The sequence below is a fragment of the Primulina huaijiensis genome, chromosome 3 (assembly GCF_012295235.1).
Source record: "Primulina huaijiensis isolate GDHJ02 chromosome 3, ASM1229523v2, whole genome shotgun sequence".
NCBI lineage: Eukaryota > Viridiplantae > Streptophyta > Magnoliopsida > Lamiales > Gesneriaceae > Primulina > Primulina huaijiensis.
Genome location: NC_133308.1, coordinates 23,354,943 through 23,378,734, shown reverse-complemented (window position 1 = coordinate 23,378,734; position 23,792 = coordinate 23,354,943). Strand labels below are relative to the sequence as shown.

The window sequence follows — 23,792 nt, the reverse complement described above, 5'->3', positions numbered from 1 at the left end:
TATTTTAATTTAAACACATATAATAACAAAATCTCCGTCATATATATGATTTAAATTTGAAATTTTAATCGTAGAAAAATAATATATATTTATTAAATCAAATAAACAATTGTCTAAAAAATAAAAAAAATGTTCAAAATAAATATTAAATTATGAAAATTTATGATATAAATATACAATAAATATTTTTCAGACATACAATATATAAAAATGTAGGCAATATTTATTAATTATATTTTTTTTAAAAAAAAATTAAAATTTTCGGGTCAACTCGGTCAACCCGAACCCAATCCAAACCGATCATTTTTTTGGTCAGCTATCGGGTCCAACCTGATCTGACCCGAACCCAAAAACCCCAAATCCAAACTTGATTTCTTTTCATGTTGAACCACGTCAGGTTGGTGGATCGCGTCTAATTTTGACATACCTAAATCTAATTGAATGATCGAACATTTGCTGATAGGCCAACAGTTATAATCATCTGTAATATAATTCCAATCTTTTAAGTTATAATCATCTGTAATATAATTCCAATCTTTTAAATTATACATTAATCCAAACTTCATGTATTGATTTCTCCCCTACAAGAGGCAATTATTATACTCACACCAATGTTTAAAAAAGCATGAGCAAGGCTAAGCTGACTGTTGTTGGCAGAGGTGGAGCTAGGCTCCCTTGATGGTTTCCAAAAAAAAAATATTGTATATAAATAATTAAATAAAGGATAAAAAAGCAAAAAATCAACTCTTTATTGAATTTCACCCATTAAATTTTTAAAATTTATAAATCACTTAAATTTTATTTAAAAACACGAGCCTTACATCATTAACGATTTAAAGACCAAGTTTATACATTAAATCATATATTATTAATTACCCTTGCTAACGTTTTTTTTTTAAAAAAAAAAGTTATCTCGACGATTTTTAAAATTAGACTAATTTAATTATTATGGTGTTCATTATAACAATAAATCGTGGTAAATACAAGACAACGGAATAAAAAAGAATATTAATATTTTAATAGTTATTTCGTTAACGTATATTGTTGAACTTTCATATGTGGAGTTCCAACTTTCAGTCTTCTACGAAATCTTCTTACATAAAACCTAATAAACATAATATAGATGGTCCACTTCGGTGTTCTTGACTTGTAATTTTTAAAATCGTAGCCGTAGAATGTAAAATCCAGCAACAACTCCTCATAATTTTCCCAAGAAATTGCCTCTATAAATCACCAGACCCTTCATTTATGTAGTCACAGCAAGCTATTTGAGTATAACATTTGATACTAATCAGTCAAAAGTTGAGCGATGGGAAAGCTTGACATAAGCAAGAGTTTCTTGATTTACTCACTTATCTATGTCGCAGCTATCTCGGGAGCCTTTGCCAAAACCGATGCATCCAATGGCCCCGAACCCGTAGATAAGTGGTTCGCCGGTCTAAAGAAATCGATGGAGCCGAAGTTTAAATTCATCGAGATTTACATCCAAGATATTCGAGGAGTCGCCAACCAAACAGTGTGGTTAGTAGCAGAGTCCAACATCAGTTCCACTTCACCGACATTTTTTGGCCAGGTCTATCTTGCTGACAATATATTAACCACGACGCCCAAGTTCGAATCGACGAGACTAGGGCGAGCTCAGGGCTTCGGTGCATTCTCTGACTTGGAAGTACCAGCTTTGTTTTATAGCTGGAATCTTGTGTTCACGAGTGGTAAGTACCAAGGGAGCACGCTGTCTGTTTCAGGGAGAAACCAAGTATTGGATTATTCGAGTGAGTACTCTATCGTTGGTGGCACCGGATATTTCAGGATGGCCAGTGGAGTTGCCATTGGGGCAAACTTTTCACCTAGGGATGCTCGTGGAATCGCTGTCCTCAAATACTCTCTCTATTTCACTCATTATTGAATCTGATTCACAAAAAAGTGGTTTTAGTGTTTGATTTTGAATATGTTGGTTAAAAATAAGTTTTTGACGTTTGTGGGAATAAAGCATTTATTGAAAGATTATATACTTGTCTGGGTAAAAATTTGGCTTATTTGATGATAAATTTGGGTAAAAAAATTGAGCCTTACCTCTATATATTTTAATTTTGAATAGTTTTGCTTTTTTTTTTAATCGAGAGAATTGATGTGACACACAAAATTTCTATATGTAAAAAAGACTAAAACTAAAAATTAACAAAAAAATAACAAAGAAAATATAAAGTTTCAATTTTCATATATTATAATATTTATTGTTTTTATTGTAAGATAGGTTTATAATATTAAAATAAATATGGATGTGTCAAGAGGAAAAAAGAAATATTTGTTAGAATATTGTAATATTAATGGAAAGGGTAATATTATCTTAAAGAAAAATGAGGAAATGTCATTCCTATCTATTTGAGGATGGATATTTTTGTGAGTAAATATTGATATATCAATCATGTGTTTGAGAATAAAGCTGAGAATGTTCGTTTCATTCTCAAGTAATTACTGCATTCCCTTTATTTAACTTGTTTTATTATTATATACAATCAAATTACTATTTACTGAAAAGGCACGTATTCAAATCTATGTTACGCCATTTTTTTCGATGAACTTTTTGGTCTCTCATTAGAAATTTGAAGTGCAAATTGTTCAATTGATTAATTTAAATATTATGTTGCGTTGTTGGTGTTACAATAAATATTTTGAAAATTTTGTAAGATTTTATAAAAGTAGAAATCTATCAATTATACAAAAGTCTATCAATTTTTTTTAAAAAAAGTCGATAATGTTTGAAATTCATACATCCACCTAAAAATTTGATTGTATGTAATAATGCAAAACTCTTATGAGACCTATTTTCATATCAAAAGTATCTCTGATGAAACCTATTTTGATTGTATGTAATAATACAAAACTCTTATGAGACCTATTATAGAATTATATTATTAATTTCCGTAGGATCGAGCGCTTGTCGCTTTACCAAAAGCTATAGTTGGTTGTAATGGTACAACTCAAATCTTTTAAACCGCACAGCAGCTCAAACATCACGGTTTGATCGCTCTACCAAGCAAAGACAATTATTGCATCCAACAATTTCATAAGATGGATCTCTGACTTGACCCGACCCATGAAAATATATTATTTTTATATCAAAATTATTATTTTTTACAATAAATATAAACCGAGTTATCTCGTCTCATACATATAAAACCTGAATATCAGCTAAGCGGAAAGTTACTCTATATATAAATCAATTTATTCGTTCGTAAATAAAGTCCAATATGTATCAAATAATAATAATAAAATAAAGTCCAATAATTGTATTCAATGAAATCATGTTTAAGGGTACGATATTGACTTTGTCGTTGGCCAAATTCCAGTGCTAGTTGTAAACTTAAAAAATTTCAAGTTTATTTTTAATATTTTAAAGCAAAAATACATTTTTTTGTTATGTATGTATATTTACGATTTTGATATCTATATTATTAAATTTCAATCTCGATTTTATGTCTTCCGTTTTTTTGTAATTTTAGATTTTTTTCATCGAAAGTATTTGTGTGACTTTACGTGTCAACGCACATCGAAAAAACATTAAAATTGCAACAAAAAAAATATCGGTCACTAAAACTATAATTTGTCTTTTTTTCCCGGGAACAGTTGTATCCATGTTCATATATATGAAGTTCCAATTTCCAGTCTCCTACGTTGTCTTCTTGTATAAAAACTAGTAAAATATAGGAAATAGTCCAACTCGGTGTTCTCGCCTGCAATTTTTTTTTAAAAAAAATATAGCCGTAGGATGTCGAGTCCAACAAAATTTCCCGATAAATTGCCTCTATAAATCACCTCACCCCTTCATTTATGTAGTCTCAGCAAGCTATTTGAGTGTAACATTTGATAATAATCAATCAAAAGTTGAGCAATGGGAAAGCTTGACATGAGCAAGAGTTTCTTCATTTACTCACTTATCTATGTCGCAGCCATCTCGGGAGCCTTCGCCAAAACCGGTTCATCCAAAGGCCCCGAACCCGTGGATAAGTGGTTCGCCGGTCTAAAGAAATCGATGGAGCCGAAGTTTAAATTCATCGAGATTTACATCCAAGATATTCGAGGAGTCGCCAACCAAACAGTGTGGTTAGTAGCAGAGTCCAACATCAGTTCCACTTCACCGACATTTTTTGGCCAGGTCTATCTTGCTGACAATATATTAACCACGACGCCCAAGTTCGAATCGACGAGACTAGGGCGGGCTCAGGGGTTCGGTGCTTTCTCTGACTTGGAAGTACCAGCTTTGTTTTATAGCTGGAATCTTGTGTTCACGAGTGGTAAGTACCAAGGGAGCACGCTGTCTGTTTCAGGGAGAAACCAAGTATTGGATTATTCGAGTGAGTTCTCCATCGTTGGTGGCACCGGATATTTCAGGATGGCTAGTGGAGTTGCCATTGGGGCAAACTTTATACCTAGGGATGCTCGTGGAATCTCTGTCCTCAAATACACTCTTTATTTCACTTATTATTGAATCTGATTCACAAAAAAGTAGATTTGTGTTTGATTTTGAAAATGTTGTTTGAAATTATGTTTCGATTGTTTGATGTTGGTAATAAAGTGTTCAATTGAAAGTTCACATGTGACTTGTCGGATTGTGATTTTAGTTTGCTGACAAGAGTTCGATCAACTCTTCGTTATTACGTACTATCCTAATGAAGTTCACAATTCACAAACATGGACAGTATGTTTACCAAGATGCAACAACGCCTATTGATTTGAAAGAGAGTCACTCAATATTCAAAGTCCAGTGAACTCTGAAAATATTTTTAAGATTGTTTAGTTTTGTGCACGTGGGAAAACTCTCAATTTAAATTTTGCGCTTGTTTCTAATTTTAGTAATTTTTAATCAGAGTGTTTATACGTCCATAATATATGATTTCACGTCATCGTTTTAAACGTCATATTATCACTCCGATAAAAAACGATTAAAATCGAAAAAAATAATGACTAGTGAACTAAAAATGTGAATTGGACGACAACTTAATAAAATTTTCCCATTTTTGTTTAAATTGAAATTGAATATGGAAGAGATTGAGAGATGAGGAGAGAAAGGCCTTTGATTTTTTCTTTTTCTGGATCGGTGGGCTTCAAAACTGAAGAGGCACGCATTCAAATTCGAGTGACGCCATTTTTCACAGAGAAATTTTCATGTAAGCATGCGTCTGTTGAAGCGGAGCAACGGTGCGGCTGCAGCCGTCGTTTCACTCCCTTTATCAGCCTTCCATGGCCATTCGCCCGCCTTCACGGCATCTTTTGTCCTTCAACAGGTTTGTTGTTTCCTCCTCCTGAATCTCTCTCACACACACGAACCACGAACGAACAACGGGATTTCTTGTTTCGTCTTCTTTGATGAATCATTGTTTGATTTTGATGATTTAATTGACTTAGATTTTGCTTCTGCATTTGTAGAAACGGGAAAGAGCATGCCTACATTTTCCTGGAGTGTTTAATTATAGAAATCTGAAATGATCAACAATGGAGGTTTCCGCTCTTTCCTACCTTTTAAACACACGCACGCACGCAGTCCAAGAATCAAGGTGAACCATTGAAGGGGATGAATCAATGGTCGATGCACAGATGATTTTTTTTTTTTTCAAAATTTATGTATCACATCTCGTAGATCCTCTGCCACTCGACGCACGAACTCGATCCTTTCATTTGAATTTTTTTTTTCATGGGTCCATATTGATTTCAATTTTCCATAAGATGTTCAGACTCGAAAGAATCGCGCAACAGGAAGATGAAAGGAGTTGCAGTGGAATCTGCAGAACCAAGCCATCAAACAAACCTCTTCAATCGTCAAGACCAAAACTTTGCTACTCAAGACCCCTTCCCAAATGCTCCACCTTTCATTAGTGGCAGCAATTTGCACGTTCAACCGATTCTAAATGCAGCAGCGCCATTCAAATCCTTCACATCTATGTTAGCCTTTGCAGTAGAGGACGGTGGTACCTCTAATCCAGCAGATTCGAAACACTATAGCAAAGAACTGGATCTAGTAATTCAATCCCATGTATGGAATGATTTTTCTTGATCGACTTTTCATTGTCAGATTTTTCAAGCTTGTGACTAGATTTTTGTGCTGTAGGGTGAAACTCTGAGGCGACAAATTGAGGGTATAATGGAGAAGAACCAACACTCAATCCATTATGCAGTTGAGGAAAGAGTAGACAAGAAACTCAAAGAGATGGAATCCGACATACGTAGAAAGAGGGGTGAAAATGCAGAGTTGGAGAAGAAAGCTCAGCATTACAAGGCCGAGGCACAAAGGCTGCACAGAAGAGTGATGCACCTGGAGCAAATGGCTATGTCTCTTAAAGAGGGCTTGGAGAATGCCACGTTAGCACATCGGCACGGAGAGCACGTGCAGGAAGATGGTGAGTCATCGTATGTGGATACAGAACAGGCAGGGCTGGTCTGGCTCGACTGCATGGTCTGTGAGAAGGAGATAGCAACAGTGGTGATATGGCCTTGCCGCCACATTTGCCTCTGTTTGGGCTGCGATGCTGTCACCAAGTCGTGCCCTTTTTGTCGGTCAGTTAAAACCACAAGTGTGAAAGTTAATCTACCTCTAGAATAGGAATGATTCAATTTCTACAAGAAGATCATTTATATTATTGTTCATTAAAACTAAAGCCAATTTCTTGGTTTTGTGTTAAAAAGACAGTCATATTACTAACTTTACCTTGCTCTATGCATAACCCAAAACAAATAACTCAAAAGAAACACAGAAATAAAAACAATGCAGAACAAAGAAATAAATCCAATCACAAAGAGGTGTGTATATATATTTGATTAAGGTAATACACACAAAAATGTTTACCCTTGTCGGGTGTATAACATTACGACATATAAAGAAAGATTTGATACTTCTTCAAATAACACTTTGTTGAAAAGAAAAAACATTGTGTAGAACTAATTGCGCATCATCTATGAGTACGAGCCGAATTAATGCCTACCAAGAGGGATAAATATCGGAATTAAGCCCAAACTCTCTTTCGGGAAATGAGATCGGATGTTTTTATCTCATCTATTTTAGCTGCAACAATGAAATCATTCATGCTCAGACCTCCTGCAAGATATAGAAACTACAACCATCAAAAACAGATCCAATTTTACATGTAACAAAATTATAAATTTAACCAGATGATTGATCTTTTTATATTTGATTGTTTCAAGCTCATACCAATAGATGAAGTCCACAGTTCCGCTCTAACTTGATTAGGCTCCTCTATACGAAGAGTAGGAACGAGCCCTGTCGATTCTATTGCACGGTTAATCCGGCTGATGAGTACTTCTGCACAGTTTGTATCTCTCACTTTCCACAAACATTGCAGCCTTAAAGACCCTTCTTCACGTACAAGTCTCCAACCAACAACCTACATGACAATTTAAAAAAAAAATTTGAACCTTTAGATTTTAATGTGGTGAAGATATGTGCTTGAGTAATTGGAGGCGAGTAAAATGGCGAAAAACTCATTTTCCAAATATACCACCTTTACTACATGAAATAATTTCACAAATAAATGGGACATAACCAATTTAAGAAAATTGAGCAGGCAAATAAGAACTAGAGAACTAAAAATAAATTCAGATTTCAGAATACATGCAAACTCAATAGCCACAGAATCAAGAAAATTATAATCTTGGAAAACTGCAGAACCCATCTGAATAATAATAACTTTGAAAATTCGATTAACTCAGAGCAAAAGAAATCAAATTTCATGCATAATTTATCCCCAAAAAAATCAAAACTTTAGCAAGATTGTACACCAAAACTAGATTCTTAAGTCGGTGAAAGGGCTTAGGACCTTGAACAGCAGCTGCTTGGCCTCATCTTCTGACAAGGGCTGCTGAATTTGAGAAACTGAAACGCATTCTTGCTGAGCCAAAGACAGAGCCGAAGCATTTGGGATCAAAATCTTGTGCTCCGTGCTGGGATACCCAAGAACTTTTTCCCCGAAATTGCTCTCTATTTCTTGCGGAAACGGGTCCCTTGCTCCAAAATCACCCATCGAGTCTGTTCCCGCTGCTTGGATTTTGAATGCATATACGCGGTTGACGAATGGGAGGGAGTTTTGGGGGTACTTTGGTGGGTTTTTAGGAAGACGAAGAAGGGGAGACAAGAGTGAGCAATGAGGGGAAGCCATTGAGGTAAGAGTGAGGTTCATAGTTGCAGGCCAGAAAGAAAAGCTGTTTGGATATGGTTTTTTAAATAAATAATATAAAAATTAAAAAAGGTCCTGTGGGGACCGGGTTTTTTTTCCCGGTTCCTCTTTTTTTTTTTTTGTTAAATAAGTATTTTTTAATAATGATGATCCATATTTATATTATTTAAAGTTTAAAATCAAAATACTTAGTGGTATCTAATAATATTGTTTTGACTCCAAATATCAACGATTATATCGTTGAAAAATATTAATTTATAATTATCATTAGATACTAGCACTCTGGACTCTGGACATGGTGGCCAGCTATAACTTGATAATCTAATTTGTTATGTTAATGCATACAATGTAATCACTCAAAAAAGTCTTTGAAGTAAAACTTTTAAATAATATAAAACTAGTTTTCAGAAGAAGGTGAGACCCCGGCCCCTCGCCTCATTCAATTTTTGAAAGAATATTAAAGTTTTTGCTTTTGTTTTTTTCATCATTTGTAATTTTTTTATTATTTATTTAAAAGCCCCCTCTGGATAATTTATCTTTAACTCTGACATAGACAAATTTTACTACTATATCCGAAAAATAAAATCGTGTCTAATTTTTAGAAAATAAACTTTAAAAAACTCACGTTTATAGGTATCAGATTTTAAATCAAATGTTTCCNTAACGCGCCTGAATATATTCTCCCATAATTCTATATTTTAGTATAATAATAAAAATTCTTCTATATTTAATAAATAATGGAGACTATTAAAAATATAAATAGAAAATTTTTTCCATTTCAAGAACGATCGATGAAAAAAAGTGAAAGATAAAAGAGTACCCGATTTAAGTTATTCATGACAATTACAAAATATAAATTAAAAAGTTAAAAAAAAAAAATGCCGCAAATAACTAAAATACAAAGAAAATAAAAAAGCAGAAAAGTTTTTGGAATGGACACAATTGTCTGAGCAAAAATCTCACAGTGAAAATGGCTTTGCGTAGACATCAAATTGTTCATTAGCACTAAGCTGTGGTTCCTGCAAGCATACATAATCAAAATAAAATTAAAAAAATTCCAAGTAAAATTTTAAAGTTATCTCATCCCACGAGTTAAACGTTGCGTTCGATTGTACACATTCATCAAGCCCAGCAAACATGAGATTACGTGCATACATACCTGAGTGAGTCCAATGCTAGGCGCACTCGCACCAGATAAAAGCATCGAAAGTAGACTCGACGCGGAACCTCCGCCCAAGTCGCTGTCGGTTTTCCGAATAGTGGACCTCATGGCGGTTAAAATGCTCCCATAGGTAGTACCTTGTCCTCGTTCGATTGCTTGGATGAAAGCAAATGTCATTACACCAGTAGAGGTCACTTTTGATAGTAACTACATATTGTTCCACATTTGTATCAATTTTGAGTTAATTTTTAACATGGTACATAGTTTCACAAGATCAGTAGAAAAGTGTTAGAAATTATTGAAGCTTGTGATGGGAGCTTACGGCTGTATCCGCGGAGGTTTGATCATCATCACAACCGCTAAACGAAATGGCTTCGCCTCCGCTGGTGCCTTTCCATGTCCCGTTTCGTGGGCGATGGTCTTCCCATGAGTAACGCCCGTTCCTGCGCAAACCAAGGATGATAGCATGAACCAGGGGTGAAGGTGAGCCTGCTCGAGCTCGAATTCGATTGATCAAACTCAGCTTTCGGTAGAGCATATATCACAAGGTAGAAATAAAAATTTCAAATCACCAACCTGTCCATTCTACAAAGATAGGGCAGATCCAGCACCGTCCCGCTATGGCACGAATCTATGATCGCGTGAAGCTTGACTCCCGGAGGAAGCGGGCGGACTAGTGTTGCATTAACTTCGTTGTCGACAATCGATCCCTGGATCTCGAAATCCAAGGGGCAGAGCGTCTCATCATATCCATCGAGTTCGTCTCCGGTGTAGTTCTTCTGCTGGCCACCATGTCCAGAGTAATGGAACACGAGTGAATCCCCGGGTTGGCAACCTTGGACCAGCCAAAACATGGCCATCCTAATGTTATGTTTTGTTGGGATTCTGGTCGGATCAGTTTCCTCTTCTGCAAATATGGAATGAGATGACATTTAATTTTCACAAGTTAAAAACATGTAGGCTTCGTTTGGATTTCAAATGATAAATTTTATTTAACAATGGATTTGAAATGACTCCATAATTAGAAATTTGAAATGTCTTGGTTTAGTAATATTTGACAAAATTCACAAATAGACAAATGTATAATCAAAATTACAAGAAAAAAAGGAATTTGGTAATCAATACTTATATTGTTAAGTCATCCACAATAATAATATTTTATTTTCCCCAACTAAAATTTTTTTTACAATTTTTCCTTTTAAAATCAAATGTTATTGCCTGAAATTCTACAAAGGATTAAAAAAAACAACAATTGGACAATTCTTCTCATTTTGTAGCATTGACCGATCAAAGAAAAAATATACATTTCAAAAACACAACTTGCCTCTCCATCCTCACCAATAGCAGAAATATTTGTTTGACAATTGAATATCTAATTCTACGCATGTTCCATGATATAGACTGGAAAACTAATTATAACTTTCAATTAGAGCCAAATAGTTTATGACACGGACGAAAATAAAACTCGAAAAATTTAAGAAGGTCAGAACATGCCACGTTCAATAAATTTTATAAATTTATAAGAAAAAAGTACAATAAATCGAGGATTGGGGGTTGTAATCGAACCAAGATAATCTAATATTTTCAAATATAGAATTACTTATATGAGTTCAAGTATTTGTTTTTTCATTTCTTCCTATTTCACTTTCGAACTAAATCCGAACTCGAATTGAATTTTAATAATTTCTCAATTCAATAATTTGTTCTAAGTTTCTAACTACCATTTCCATGGCAAGTGGATATAAGTAAATTAGTAGGATGCTTAGATTTTGCTTATTCAAAGTTGACTTCTAAAGTCAACCTTAATTAAGGAAACTCTATCAACACAATGCAAAGCCGAATTCCCACGTTGATCCAGAATGAGATCGAGAGACAGAACACGCAGAATTCGGAGAAAATGAAGAAGACGGAAAAGGAAAATATAGTACCTGTAAGCAAGATAATGGAGGATTCGGGGAACCTGAACTTGGAGACCAGCATATGTTTCATGCATTTGGCGTCGTTAATGCATCCCTTAAGCTCGCTTTTGGTGTTTTTGTAAGCGATCCCGATGATCACCGCCTTCTTCCGGCCATGAACCGGAGGGGGAGGGCCTTGTGGAGCGTGGTTGTACGGTGACGGTGGGGGGTAGTAGTTGTTGTAGCCGTTGAAGGAGGGGGTGTTTTGGAGATAGCTAGGTTGCGGCGGAGCAGGTGCTATTTGGGTGATAGCCTGGCAGATGACGCAGCGGATGGAGGTGGCGCCCGGCGGCAGCTGGAGGGGCGTGCGGCAGCTGGAGCAGTTCACTAGCATTAACATTTTTATTGGTTCGACGGAGAGATGGGAGTGAAATTACACAGAAATTGAATCTATATATAATTATATACGCGTGAAAGTGAATATAGTGAACTTTTAACACCCTATGTTAAATAGTCTTCTTTAAATAATTTAGTTGACCTTGAGTGCAAATTCCAAATCTTTATAATTTATTTATGCTCAATATTATTTACATGCTAATTTATATATGTTATTCACATAATTTATATATGTTATTCACAATCATTTGTATAAAATGAAAAAATTGCAAAATTTGTTATTGTAGGACCGAGCGCTTGCCGCTTTACAAAAAGCTATAGCTGGTGGTAATGGTGCAACTCAAATCTTTTAAATCGCACAGCTCAAGCACCACGGTTCGATCGTTCTACCAAATAGGGACAATTATTGCAGCCAGCAGTTATGTAGATTGACATGTTTTATTTTTTTATCCCGTAAATTATCAAAATTTGGTCTTAATACAACAAAGGATTAAAACATAGTTAAAATAATAATAATATTATTTTATGGTTTAATTGATTATTAAAATATAACAATGGGAAATTAAAGCAAGTAGAGAAGGGAAATGTTGGGAAAGGCAAATGGGAAAGACCAGGTCAATTCAATTGTAAACGGCTGAATCCATTTTGCATTTTTCGTGCCCGTACGTGTTTTAAAAATTAAAAATTATGAATTTGTTTTTGTTTTTTAATGATTTAAAATTTGTATTTTGAGCGATATTAGTATTGAATGTATTTAAAATTTATTAGCATTAGTCTCCGAAACACATGTTTTACGTATGTATAACACAAATAATAAATATTCTAGCGTCATATTATATAATAGCAAATTTTGTGAAGATTTTCTCTAATTTATTAATCTAATTTTGGAATAAATGGGAGCATTCACTTTATATTTTAAAATATTAGATTATCTATAAGGACTCTTGTTTTGCTCTTGAAGCAGCACTTGTAGCAGAAATTTCAATTTGCATCATCTACTGTGTTAAAAACACAGCACTAAATGTTGTGTGTATTTTACACGAGATGATCACATGACCATCTCGTTTAATCTGACAACTTTTTAAATTTATCTCATATAGTATGATGTCCACAAGATGATCATATAATCATCTCGTATAAAAAATGCACAATACCAAATGTTGTATTTACATATGTATTAAGCAGGAACACGTGAATTAGGGTCAACATTGCTATCGAGAGGCCAACCATGTCGCGCACACATTGGCAAAAGAAACACTTGCTAAGGGCATTATTGTTTCGTTTGTGGACTTTATTCCTATACATATGTATATATCAGTTCTTTTGTAAACCTGATATGGGAAGATAATGGAATGTCGAATTTTTTTTTAAAAAAAAACTAAATGTTATCTTACAAGTGTTTTTTTAGATAACGATATATAGATGTTGAACTATAATGAAGAGATTAGTAGGTTTCCTGTGAGACGGTATCACAGATTTTTATTTGTGAGACGACTCAACCTTGCTCATATTTACAATAAAAATATAATATTTTTGGCATAAAAGTAACAGTTTTTATGGATGACCCATAGAATACTCGTCTCACAAAATTGACTCATAAAATTATCTCACAAGAGTTTTTGTGTTAAGAGATATATATCGTTGATGTCGCATAATCTTATATCAAAAATTATATAATGATTGGTTGATAAAGTGAAGGAAAAATCACTTAGATTGCACTTGAACATGAGGATTTAAATGTATAGAATTTAAATTTATTTGATTGTCTGGATGATTTTGTGTTAAGGGATTCCTTGTTGATTTATATAGATGTAATGTTAATGATGATATATTTAAAATGATACATCTTTTTTGTAGACTAAGGAGGGGGTGTTCAATATAGAAGATTTGATTATTTTTAATTATTTTTGTAGAATTTAATATTTAGAGTTATTTAATCAAGTTTATTATATACTTTATAAAAGTATAGTGATATTCAAAATATATAGATTTGTGTAGAATTTTAAAAGTCAAATGATATATAACCTTGAATTTTAAAAATTCTAAGAGTATAGAGTTATTCGAAATATCAGTAGCTTTTAATAACTCTATAAAATTAATAGACATACAAACATTATAACCTAAAGTATAACTATTATTTGTCAAAAAATGTATTTCGCCCAACATAAAGACTTGGACGATTATTTTAAATTTATAAACCATGTATCATCTATCATCTGCTCTATGTCTTACTCTCTCCTATCTTCAAATGTATCTCTATATATACAATAATTAATCATCTATTTCATCTTCAAATTTTTTTACCATTCAAGTACAAATACTATACGATAGTTTGAAATTAAAAAAAAAAAACTAATGTCATATAAAATTTTGAATTTTGGAATCGATTTTGTGATTTTTAAAATATGATTTAAAAAAGATTGTAATATTCAATGACAGTGAAAGATGATCCAAAAAAATGTACCGTGACTTAATTCTTATATATTTGAATCGATTTTGTGATTTTTGAAATATGATTTAAAAAAGATTGTAATTTCAATGATAATAAAATGTGATCCAAAAAATTTTAAAACGACTTAATTTTTAAATATTTGAAAAGTGTGCAACAAACATGATAAAAAATAATAATAATAATAATAAGATTTTACTTTATAATTTATATAGAAATTAAAAAACTAAAATTTATTATATTTATTTATGACATTTAAACTTAAAATTCTATCATGTTTAAAGTTATAATTATACATTTTTTAAATAAAATTATTACACTACATATAAAAAAAACATAAAATTTGATTGTCTCATAAAATTGGAAGTAATAATAGATTTTTAATAAATAAAATTTAAATTATTTATTAACTTTTTAAAATAAAATTGATTTATTTATTTTTTAAAATATTTTCAGTTAGTCTATAAGCTATCATATTTTTATTCAAAAATTATATTTACATCGTGGTAAAAATAATGTTTTAATTTTTTTTTTTACATGAAGATAAATGACACATTTTGTAGTGATTCAATAATTGTATCTGTTAGATAGAGTAATCGAAATATGGTGTTTGAGCTGTTGTATGATTTAAAATATTTGAATTGTATTATTGCCACCCGTTATAATTTTTGGTATAACAGCAAACGTTTGTTCCTACAATTGATATAAGAGTCAAGATCACGAGTTCGATGTTCATTGATTGTAAAGAGTACAATTATTGTGAGAGAGATTATTATAGTACAATAATTGTTCATATTAGGTATAGCAATCGAAATATTGTGTTTGATATGTTGTATGATTTAAAATATTTGAGTTGTATTGTTATCATCATATATGACTTTCGGTAAAATGTCAAACATAAGGTTCTACACATTTTTAAAATTTACGAACACACACACACACATATATATTTAAGGATTTAACTTATTTAAATTTTAAACAAGTAAAATTTATTTACATTTATAAATTTTAACAAGATTTCAAAGTAAAGATTTTATTTATGTCAAATAACTATTAGTTCAAAGAAATCAAGAAAACTAATTAGATATAATTAAATGTACAAATCCAGATTATTATACGAAAAGGTTAACAAATATCTATAAAATTGTTGCGAAAATTCTACAAAAATCAATTAATCTTGTTTGAAAATATGTCAGATTCTATAGAAATATATAAAACCACAAAAGTCTATAATTTAAAAAAAAATCATTAAATCTCTGGATTAAGCACAGATCACTAATATTATTTAAATGTAAATTTTGGTCTTATCTAATATAAAAGTTTTGGAATATATGCTATCATTTTATTATAATTTGGTTGTTTTTATATGATCAATTGAAGTTTGAAGGTAATTTTGTTGATGTATTTTTATTTTAATATGTTCTTTTTGTTGCATTTATCATTGAAATTGTTTGATTGTATTTATGATATCTCGTATATCTCTTACCACGAGAGTGGAATTGGTAACTTGAGAATTTATGTCGCCTTATTGAATCACCGTTCTAAATGCATGATGATTCACGACTTTTAATTGATAGGGGGATAGTAACTCAATACTCTAACACCTTTCTTCCACCGAATTTTTTGATCATTGAATTCCAAATAATTGTCATGATTATTCCAGAAATCAATCACGAACACAAAATTTCAAAAGTGTACGGATGTCAAGTTTTAGTATAGAATTTTAAGTCGGGTTGTCGTATCCACAGGGAAATTAATCACCAAAAGTTAATAGGGATCCACAAACTATAAAAGATGGGGGAGGATTTCTCAAACCCTGACACTAGAAGAAATGAGTTCATGTCTAGATCCAAAAATATACCAAACAAGAATTGTTCTCTCAAACAAAACATGTTTAAAAATTCAAACTTGAATCTTCTTCCTTTGATTTCCTTGTAAATTTGGGCTTCTTCCTTCACTGTTTCTTCAATTTCCGGGCATCGTCTTTGTTGAGGATCCAATAAATTATTTTACGATTCCTTTGACTTTTTAATAGTTCTATCTATTCTTTACTGATAAAATTGTTTTTTTTTTCCTAAATAGAAGCTATTATATCAACATCTCATGTTAAAAAAAAAATCAAAAAAGTAAAAAACATGATATGTAAAATTAATAGTATTTTAGCCCTTTAAAAAAAAATCAAGCATAAAACCCAATTACAAATGGGATAAATGTGTCTGAGTTTTTACAACATATGGATGAAATATGTTTGATTCTTTTTTTTTTGAAACTAAATATGTTTGATTCTTAAAAAATGAATGATGCATTAGTTTATTAATATTTTTAGGAGTTTAACGTCTTTTAGACTTTACACAATGGTGGTCTTTGAAATTAGCCGTTTTTAAATATGAATATAAAATTTGGAAAATTTTCCTTTATATATGGATGGTGACTACTCCATTCGTTTTTCATTGCCTAATACCTAATTGAAATATATAAAACTTCGTATGAGAGCGTCTCTCTCGCATGTCAAGTTTCTAATAATGATCTCCTACCCAACCGAGTAATTAAAAATATTTTTTTTATATTAAATTTATTAATTTTTATGTTAAAAATATTATTTTCACTTAAAATATGGACTGGATCGACCATTTGACTGTTTCACCTGAGACATATTATAATTGGATAAATTTGATTAATGGTTAATAAAAAATCTTCAATTTTCACATTTTTAAAATATATATATATATATATATTAATTTAATGAATGATTTATGTATGTGACAAGAATAAAACATGTATTACGTACATATATTAAAATCCATATAATAAATTAGAGAAATAAAGTAAAATCACATCCAATATTTCAAAATATGAGGAAAAATTTATGTCGTTTCTCTTTATTTTTGCTTAGATAGATTTTAATGCGTGTGATGTATTTTGGTTTCACCAAATGAACCATGTGGGAAAGAATCGATATCAAATTAGCAATATTTTGTGAATTTAATATTTCAGACGAAAAAACGAACAAAACAAAAAAATCAAGTTATTTTATGAAATTTAAAACTTGACAAATTACAAAATCAAAATCCAAAATATGTCAACTTAAATGACTATGATTACAATTTTTCTTTATAGACTAGTTGCTAAAAATAATGGCAAAAACTTGTGTGAGACGGTCTCACGGGTCGTATTTTGTGAGACAGATCTCTTATTTGGGTCATCCATGAAAAAAATATTACTTTTAATGCTAAGAGAATTATTTTTTATTATGAATATCAGTAGGATTGACCAGTCTCACAGATAAAGATTCGTGAGACCGTCACACAAGAGACCTAATCAAAAATTATATATATATATATATATAGACACAGCAAAAGCTGATTAAAAAATTTAAAATGCCAATGGCAAAATATTGGGACTATGAAACCAATCGGAGTAGAAGACTTTTTGAACTTGACCTCTTTCGAGGAGGCGTCGACCCATGACGAGTCTACGACGACACACGCGGCAAAATTTTTATTTTTATTTTTTCAACTTTTTTTTAATGTTGTTTACTTGTTTTCATCTTAATTTCTTACTGTAATACTACTAAATATTGTCTTGAACTATTTAATTAATTATTTTTTTTACATTTTATTAGTTTTTTTAAAATATATATAGACAGACCAATCCTCTAACTCGCTGTCCAAAGTGGGTTCGGTTGGATTGAGAATTCGCAACCTACCTAATGGCAGGCTAACCCACCTCCACCCCACATAATGTTGCGTTGTGGTTGGTTGCGAGTTAGCTCGTCTCACTAACTCGTTTTGAAAGCTCTATTTAGTTGTATCGAAATTTTTGGTGAAAACTACATTAATTGTATTATTTCAGTTATTTATAATTACACCTATATATGTTTTGAATATTACGGTTATGATTATATTATAAATTAAAACTGTAAACATTAATCTATGATGTATCTGGAATCCTTTAACTTACTGTTAACAATATTTAATTTGATACAGAGTGTCTTTAAAATTCATTGATTGCGCCTGACATGAAAGGACTTTATTTGTTGGGAAAATTTTGGCGTAGAAAGGGATTTGAATACTGAGTTTAATGTCATTTTGACCACTTTATTTTTAAATTTATATAAATTCACAATAAATATATTTAAAATTCATCAAATATAAAATTCATCTAAACAATAAACGTATTTGAAAATATATTTTATTTAAAAAATTTCGTCCCAATAATAAATTAAATCATAAATCTTGGAAAATACTATTGAAAAGAGAGATTGAAGTTTTATTTTATTTTTTAAGAAGAAGAATATTTAATGTAATTTTCAATTCCAAATATGATTATGAAAATCAGCCAGACAACAGTTGACTTCAACATTAATATAGAAAGTCTTCAAATTTACAATATTCACCATATTTCTATTTGATAAGCTGGAACCTGAGAGGAACAAGAAAACCCTCGAAGCATGAAAACTTTCATTTCCAGAAGGCCAAAATTACAGTGAAATCCATTGATTTCTCGATCATAGAATGGAGTACACGAAGATCAATCGACTAGATTACGCCATGTATTTACTTCTTGTGATTGGTTTATCTTACGTTTTCTTCTCTCATGTCAGCAAAGACGAGCATCTGTTGATGCTGGAAATGCCGCGGACCTTCACGGCGGATACGAAGATAGTAAGTTTTATTCAATTTCTCTCCAGGGTTTGAGATCTTTTACGATCTACGTCTCACTCATGAATGCTAAGAAATTCAATTAATTCAAAATAAAAGTTTAAATTTTCTGATTTTTTTTTCTTTTTTACTTTTTTGAAGCCTATTTATTGTATTTTAATTTTAGTTTGAAATGTAATTTAACTTGTCATAAATATTTTTACCGATGTAATAAATTGCAGGGTAACATATTAGTCGATAAAGACGAGCTCGAAAATACCTTATCATCAACTTCAACAACAGACAAGACTTTGATAATCACCATTATAAATAAAGCATACGTCGAAGGAGACAAGCCGATGCTCGACTTGTTTCTCGACGGATTTTGGATGGGCGAAAACACGAGGAACTTAACCGAGCACCTGTTGATCGTGGCGATGGATCAAACCTCGTACGAAAGGTGCCGATTCCTCAGGCTTCATTGTCACAAGCTCGAAACCGAAGGCGTCGATTTTTTGGGAGAAAAGCTTTACATGTCTGAGGATTTTATCAAGATGATGTGGAGAAGAACATATTTTCTTAGAGATGTGCTCAAACGAGGTTACAACTTCATTTTCACGGTAAGTTAATTAATTTTCCTGTTTTGGGGCAGAAATATTAACTTTGACATCGAACTTACACTGGTAAAATTATCTAACCATTTACGATTTACTATATATTAATGTATGGGAGACGTACGGGACACCGACCGAGCTAATTTGGATGCACGAACCATATATAAATAATTAATAGTTGAATAATCTTGATATATATAATAATGATTAAATATATGTATATAATAATCAAAGGTTTAATAAATATAATTGAAAATATAATGTATCTTAATTAGTTGCCAAACAATCACTTTGAAAATTTTAATTAGAAGATGAAGATTTGGAAAAAGAGGGTGTGAATCAAATGACTTGCCTTAATTTAGACACTCATTTTCAAATCCAAAACCAAATTGGTCACGTAAGAAATAAAATTAGAAATTAGTTTACTTTTTTTTTTGTGACGGGGAATCGACTTCCGCTTCCATTCTAGTGCGCATTTGGGTTTCGTAATAGTATGCATATTGTGTCGGCTGGGTTAAGTGAACCAGGCAAACCATGAATGACATACTCGACCCTAAAAAAGTGTGTATTGAGAATTGAACTTCTGACAATTTGATACATACTTATCTATTTTATAAACACAAAGGAGAAAATATTTGTATGGAATTAAAACTTTGTTGTCATAGAGTTGAAATAGTGGTATTTTTATAAGTTAAGCTGATACTTCTATTTCCATCTTATTATTGTTAAAAAAAATTTATTGAATCGTGGAGATTTCTTTTCAAATATATTTTTTTCTCCAAATTGAGGAATTTGATATGTTTCGGAATTTTATCTTAAACTTAAGATCTTGATAACATATGAATGGTAAGTCATTTGACTTTACAAATACTTTAAAAATAATCAACCAAGTAATAAAATAAATCATTTTTGTAAATAAAATTATATGAATTTAAAGTCAAATTAAGACAAAGACCGAGCTAATAGCTCAACGGTCTCACCAGTCCGCCTATTTAACGCTTTTTAATAATAATAATAATAATAATAATAATAATAATAATAATAATTCAATTAGTCAATATTTTAATATAGAATCATAATTTTTTTTGTTTCTAAAATGCCCCTAAAACAACCCTTTCAACAGGACACAGATGTGCTGTGGCTGAGAGACCCATTCCCGCATCTGAATCCGGACCAAGTCCCAGATCTCCAAATCAGTACCGATAAGTTCAACGGGAATCCATTCTCCAATCGTAACCTTATCAACACAGGATTCTACATGATCCGAACCAACAACCGAACCATCGCCCTCTTCGAATCGTGGTACTCTCGGAAAGACAATTCCACCGAATTGAAGGACCAGGACGTCTTACAGAACCTGATTCGTGAAGGAATCGCCAAGAAATTAGGGCTAAATGTCCGGTTTCTGGACACCGTCTACTTCAGCGGATTCTGCCAGAACAGCCGCGACGTCGCGGCGGTCTCCACCGTCCACGCCAACTGCTGCCGCCACATCTCCGCCAAGCTGGCGGATCTGACGTCGGTCGTCCATGATTGGAGGAGGTATAAGGAAAACCAAACGTCAACGTTTAGGTGGTCGGATCACGTGGCTTGTAAGGTTTCGTGGAGGCAATAATCCCTGGATTATTATTTATTTATTTATTTACCAGAATATTGATTTTTTTTTTTAAAAAAAATGTTACATGTAAATTATGAGAACAAATTAGTAATCGAATCACCAGGATCTGGTAATTTATTTTTTAAATTAGGTTTTATACTATTTGAAACTATTTATTTCAATATTATTTGTATTGATAATGGTTACAATGAGATACTTTAAAATATTATATATTATTTTAATAAAACAATCTGTATTTTTTATCGAACTAAAATATGTATCTATACTATTAGCGTTTAGTTAGAGGATAAAATAAACTAATGATTAGTATGTAAATGATAAAGAAAATGATTGTCGTAAAAATGTAATATATGGTGTAAAATAATATTATGTTTGGTAAGATTTTTAATTGTAGGATAATTTTGAATTTTTTGTTGAAATGACAAAATTGCTCTTTTCTTCTTCCACTCTGGCGGCCGATCCGGCAGTCGAGGTGGCGGCGAAGATGGTGGTCCGGCGGCGGTGGCGGTGCGGCGAGGTGGCGCGGCGGCGGCGGTCCGGCGAGGTGGCGCGACGGCGGTGCGGCAGCCGAGATGGTTCAACAGCAGTGAAGGAGGAAGGGTAAAATTGGAAAGAGAATAGGAATAGAGGAACGATTAATAATCCTATGGAAGAAGGAGGTATTATTTAATGACACTTAATACAACCTAATCATTTATAGAAGGGATTTAGTTGGTTAAATAAAAATCATACTAAACGCAGGATAAAGTGTAATAAAATAATCTATCCTACTTAATCACCCAAACCAAACGCAACCTAATTTAGAATGTATCTCATTCAATAACTACCTTTGGTCATCAAATGTATTTTTAACTTTTTTCCAAAACTATTTCCTTGTTCGTAAATTTTTAATTTATACCAAATTCTTTCAATTCGAAACTATTGACCAAAATATAAATTCTTTGTTCTATTTTTTAAGTTATTAAAAATTAAATATAAAAAATATATAATTTATTACACGCACAAATGCACTAGCTATAGTATAGTAGTATCTATAATATATTTAGGGTAGTGATGAAATATTAAATTAAATTTGACAAAAATATTTGCATGTGCACATGGAGAAACTTATAAAAATAGATTTTTAGTAGAATGATAAAAATAAGGTGAACACTTTATTTTATTATTGAAAATAGGAAACCGATTTTTAGAAAATTAATATCAGAGCAGCATATTTACTCGATTAAGCTTGGCAAGATTATTTTTTTAAATAAATATTATAAACTTTGTACATTTTCTAAAAAATTTATATAATGGTTTGGTAAAAAAACAACATATTTTTTTGTTTATTTAATCTCGTAAACATGAATGAACAAAAAAAAAAACTATACATGTCGGCGACAAGTTTATTTCTATACTATTATTGGTAGTCGCACAAGAGTTAAGTCGAATATCATGTTACTCGAACTCGACTCATTTAAATTTTGTATGTTCGAACTCGACTCGATTTAAATTTTGTATGCTCGAATTCAATCTCAAGTTCAGGTCGGGTGGGAAGGCGAATTCATCGAGATCTAAAAACGATGGCGCCTCCGCTGTGCTGTGGATTGGGCGTAAGGCAGGGTATATGTGAGGGAAAGAGTGGCGGAAGTGGTATTTTATGGTGGGTCCCGGCGCCACGGTGGGGGGCTTGGCAGCTGCGGTCGCATGTGCCGAGAAGGAGGCAATAACGAGGGCTCCAGTTAATTAAGGTGAAAAATAGGGAGCTTTGCCATATTAGGGTTTCGAGGATTGGATTATTGATTTGAAAAACTTTGGAGAAGAAAGGTGGTACGTGTGATGGGATAAGTAAATAATTAATAATTAGAGTGATTAAAAAATGAGAGATATGGATTAATAGTATGGTTGGATAAATAATATGGTGTTTGGTATGATTTTAAAATGATGAATTAATTTTGTAAATTTTGTTGCAATGACCAAAATATCCTAAGTGTTAATTAAATATATATTCTTAAAATAATTGGATAGCTAATTAAATATTTATAATTATAATTTATATTTATTAAAATTAATTTAAATATATTTATTAAAAATAAATTTGTAAATATGCATTTACTTTAATAATTAAAATAGCAATAATATTTTGAATGTTAATGTTAAATAAAGTTTAGAAATAATTACAATATTATTGTTTTTTAAAATAATTATAAATATTTTTAAAATAATTTGATAGATAATTAAATATTTATAATTATAATTTATATTTATTAAAATTAATTTAAATATATTTATTAGAAATATATTTGAAAATATTACGGTAATCATTAAACAAAATAATTTAGAATTTAATAAATATTTATTTTCATAAAAGAATTAATTAACAAGATTAGAAATTTATAAAAATTTAATTTAAGATAGATTTGTATTACAATTTATTTTCTTTAAATGATTGAAAATAATAAAAATATATGAAATTAATTTATAAAAAAATATAATAAAAATTTAAATATTATATTAATTATTAAATTTTCACTAATTTAAATTTTCATATTATATTGAAGAAGATAATTCAAGAGTATTATGGTCAATATACAATCTTTTCATTATCTTTATTCAAGAATTATACATTATCACACCTTTGAGGAGGGATATTTAATCACACAGATAACATGAATAGTGAGGGCTTTCAATCATAATCAAAGGCCTCCATGCTAAATTAAAAATGAACCAAACATGAGATAAGGGATGATTATTTAATAATCATTCCTTTATCAAGCCTACCAAACATAGGTACATATGTTGAGTGTATAAATCATGGTCATTCATTCAAATATAATATATGGATGAGTT

At 31.4% G+C, this 23,792-nt stretch overlaps 6 protein-coding genes across 7 annotated transcripts; 4 read left to right on the top strand and 2 right to left on the bottom strand.

Annotated features, from left to right (window-relative positions):
• Positions 1-1,309: 1,309 nt before the first annotated feature.
• On the top strand, positions 1,310-1,906 carry LOC140972585 (dirigent protein 22-like). The gene has a single exon (XM_073434986.1). The coding sequence runs from the start codon at positions 1,310-1,312 to the stop codon at positions 1,904-1,906; it is 597 nt and encodes a 198-aa protein (XP_073291087.1).
• A 1,902-nt stretch (positions 1,907-3,808) lies between these two features.
• Positions 3,809-7,091, top strand: LOC140973854 (E3 ubiquitin-protein ligase BOI-like). The gene is made up of 4 exons (XM_073436947.1): positions 3,809-5,285; positions 5,428-5,499; positions 5,733-6,031; positions 6,107-7,091. Exons 2-4 carry the CDS (start codon positions 5,484-5,486, stop codon positions 6,596-6,598), a joined length of 807 nt encoding a protein of 268 aa, XP_073293048.1. The 5' UTR covers positions 3,809-5,285; positions 5,428-5,483; the 3' UTR covers positions 6,599-7,091.
• Positions 3,893-4,489, top strand: LOC140972584 (dirigent protein 22-like). The gene has a single exon (XM_073434984.1). The coding sequence runs from the start codon at positions 3,893-3,895 to the stop codon at positions 4,487-4,489; it is 597 nt and encodes a 198-aa protein (XP_073291085.1).
• Positions 6,777-8,223, bottom strand: LOC140973855 (probable pterin-4-alpha-carbinolamine dehydratase, chloroplastic). 2 transcript variants are annotated; one of them, XR_012174691.1, is made up of 4 exons: positions 7,830-8,223; positions 7,205-7,397; positions 6,943-7,090; positions 6,777-6,885 (listed from the first exon to the last, which is right to left on the bottom strand). XR_012174691.1 is itself a non-coding variant. In XM_073436948.1 (3 exons), the coding sequence occupies exons 1-3, from the start codon at positions 8,187-8,189 to the stop codon at positions 6,999-7,001; spliced, it is 645 nt and encodes a 214-aa protein (XP_073293049.1). In that variant the 5' UTR covers positions 8,190-8,223; the 3' UTR covers positions 6,777-6,998. The 2 variants fall into 2 exon arrangements, 1 of the variants encoding a protein (XP_073293049.1); XM_073436948.1 differs by having other exon boundaries at positions 6,777-7,090.
• Positions 8,224-8,957: 734 nt separating this feature from the next.
• Positions 8,958-11,712, bottom strand: LOC140972270 (metacaspase-1-like). The gene is made up of 5 exons (XM_073434718.1): positions 11,277-11,712; positions 9,925-10,255; positions 9,671-9,791; positions 9,346-9,555; positions 8,958-9,205 (listed from the first exon to the last, which is right to left on the bottom strand). Exons 1-5 carry the CDS (start codon positions 11,644-11,646, stop codon positions 9,146-9,148), a joined length of 1,092 nt encoding a protein of 363 aa, XP_073290819.1. The 5' UTR covers positions 11,647-11,712; the 3' UTR covers positions 8,958-9,145.
• A 6,746-nt stretch (positions 11,713-18,458) lies between these two features.
• On the top strand, positions 18,459-21,080 carry LOC140972269 (uncharacterized protein At1g28695-like). Its single transcript, XM_073434717.1, has 3 exons — positions 18,459-18,755; positions 18,974-19,351; positions 20,469-21,080. Exons 1-3 carry the CDS (start codon positions 18,606-18,608, stop codon positions 20,958-20,960), a joined length of 1,020 nt encoding a protein of 339 aa, XP_073290818.1. The 5' UTR covers positions 18,459-18,605; the 3' UTR covers positions 20,961-21,080.
• Positions 21,081-23,792: the final 2,712 nt, after the last annotated feature.

Coding starts and splice junctions, on each gene's coding strand:
- LOC140972585 (XM_073434986.1), top strand. CDS start 1,310: ATGGGAAAGCTTGACATAAGCAAGAGTTTCTTGATTTACTCACTTATC.
- LOC140972584 (XM_073434984.1), top strand. CDS start 3,893: ATGGGAAAGCTTGACATGAGCAAGAGTTTCTTCATTTACTCACTTATC.
- LOC140973854 (XM_073436947.1), top strand. Junction 6,032..6,106: donor ATCTAGTAATTCAATCCCAT/GTATGGAATGAT, acceptor TTTGTGCTGTAG/GGTGAAACTCTGAGGCGACA.
- LOC140973855 (XM_073436948.1), bottom strand. CDS start 8,189: ATGAACCTCACTCTTACCTCAATGGCTTCCCCTCATTGCTCACTCTTG. Junction 7,398..7,829: donor CCAAGCAGCTGCTGTTCAAG/GTCCTAAGCCCT, acceptor ATTGTCATGTAG/GTTGTTGGTTGGAGACTTGT. Junction 7,091..7,204: donor ACTGTGGACTTCATCTATTG/GTATGAGCTTGA, acceptor TATATCTTGCAG/GAGGTCTGAGCATGAATGAT.
- LOC140972270 (XM_073434718.1), bottom strand. CDS start 11,646: ATGTTAATGCTAGTGAACTGCTCCAGCTGCCGCACGCCCCTCCAGCTG. Junction 9,792..9,924: donor TATCTTTGTAGAATGGACAG/GTTGGTGATTTG, acceptor TGGTTTGCGCAG/GAACGGGCGTTACTCATGGG. Junction 9,206..9,345: donor CTAGCATTGGACTCACTCAG/GTATGTATGCAC, acceptor GTATGCTTGCAG/GAACCACAGCTTAGTGCTAA.
- LOC140972269 (XM_073434717.1), top strand. CDS start 18,606: ATGGAGTACACGAAGATCAATCGACTAGATTACGCCATGTATTTACTT. Junction 18,756..18,973: donor TCACGGCGGATACGAAGATA/GTAAGTTTTATT, acceptor AATAAATTGCAG/GGTAACATATTAGTCGATAA. Junction 19,352..20,468: donor GTTACAACTTCATTTTCACG/GTAAGTTAATTA, acceptor CCCTTTCAACAG/GACACAGATGTGCTGTGGCT.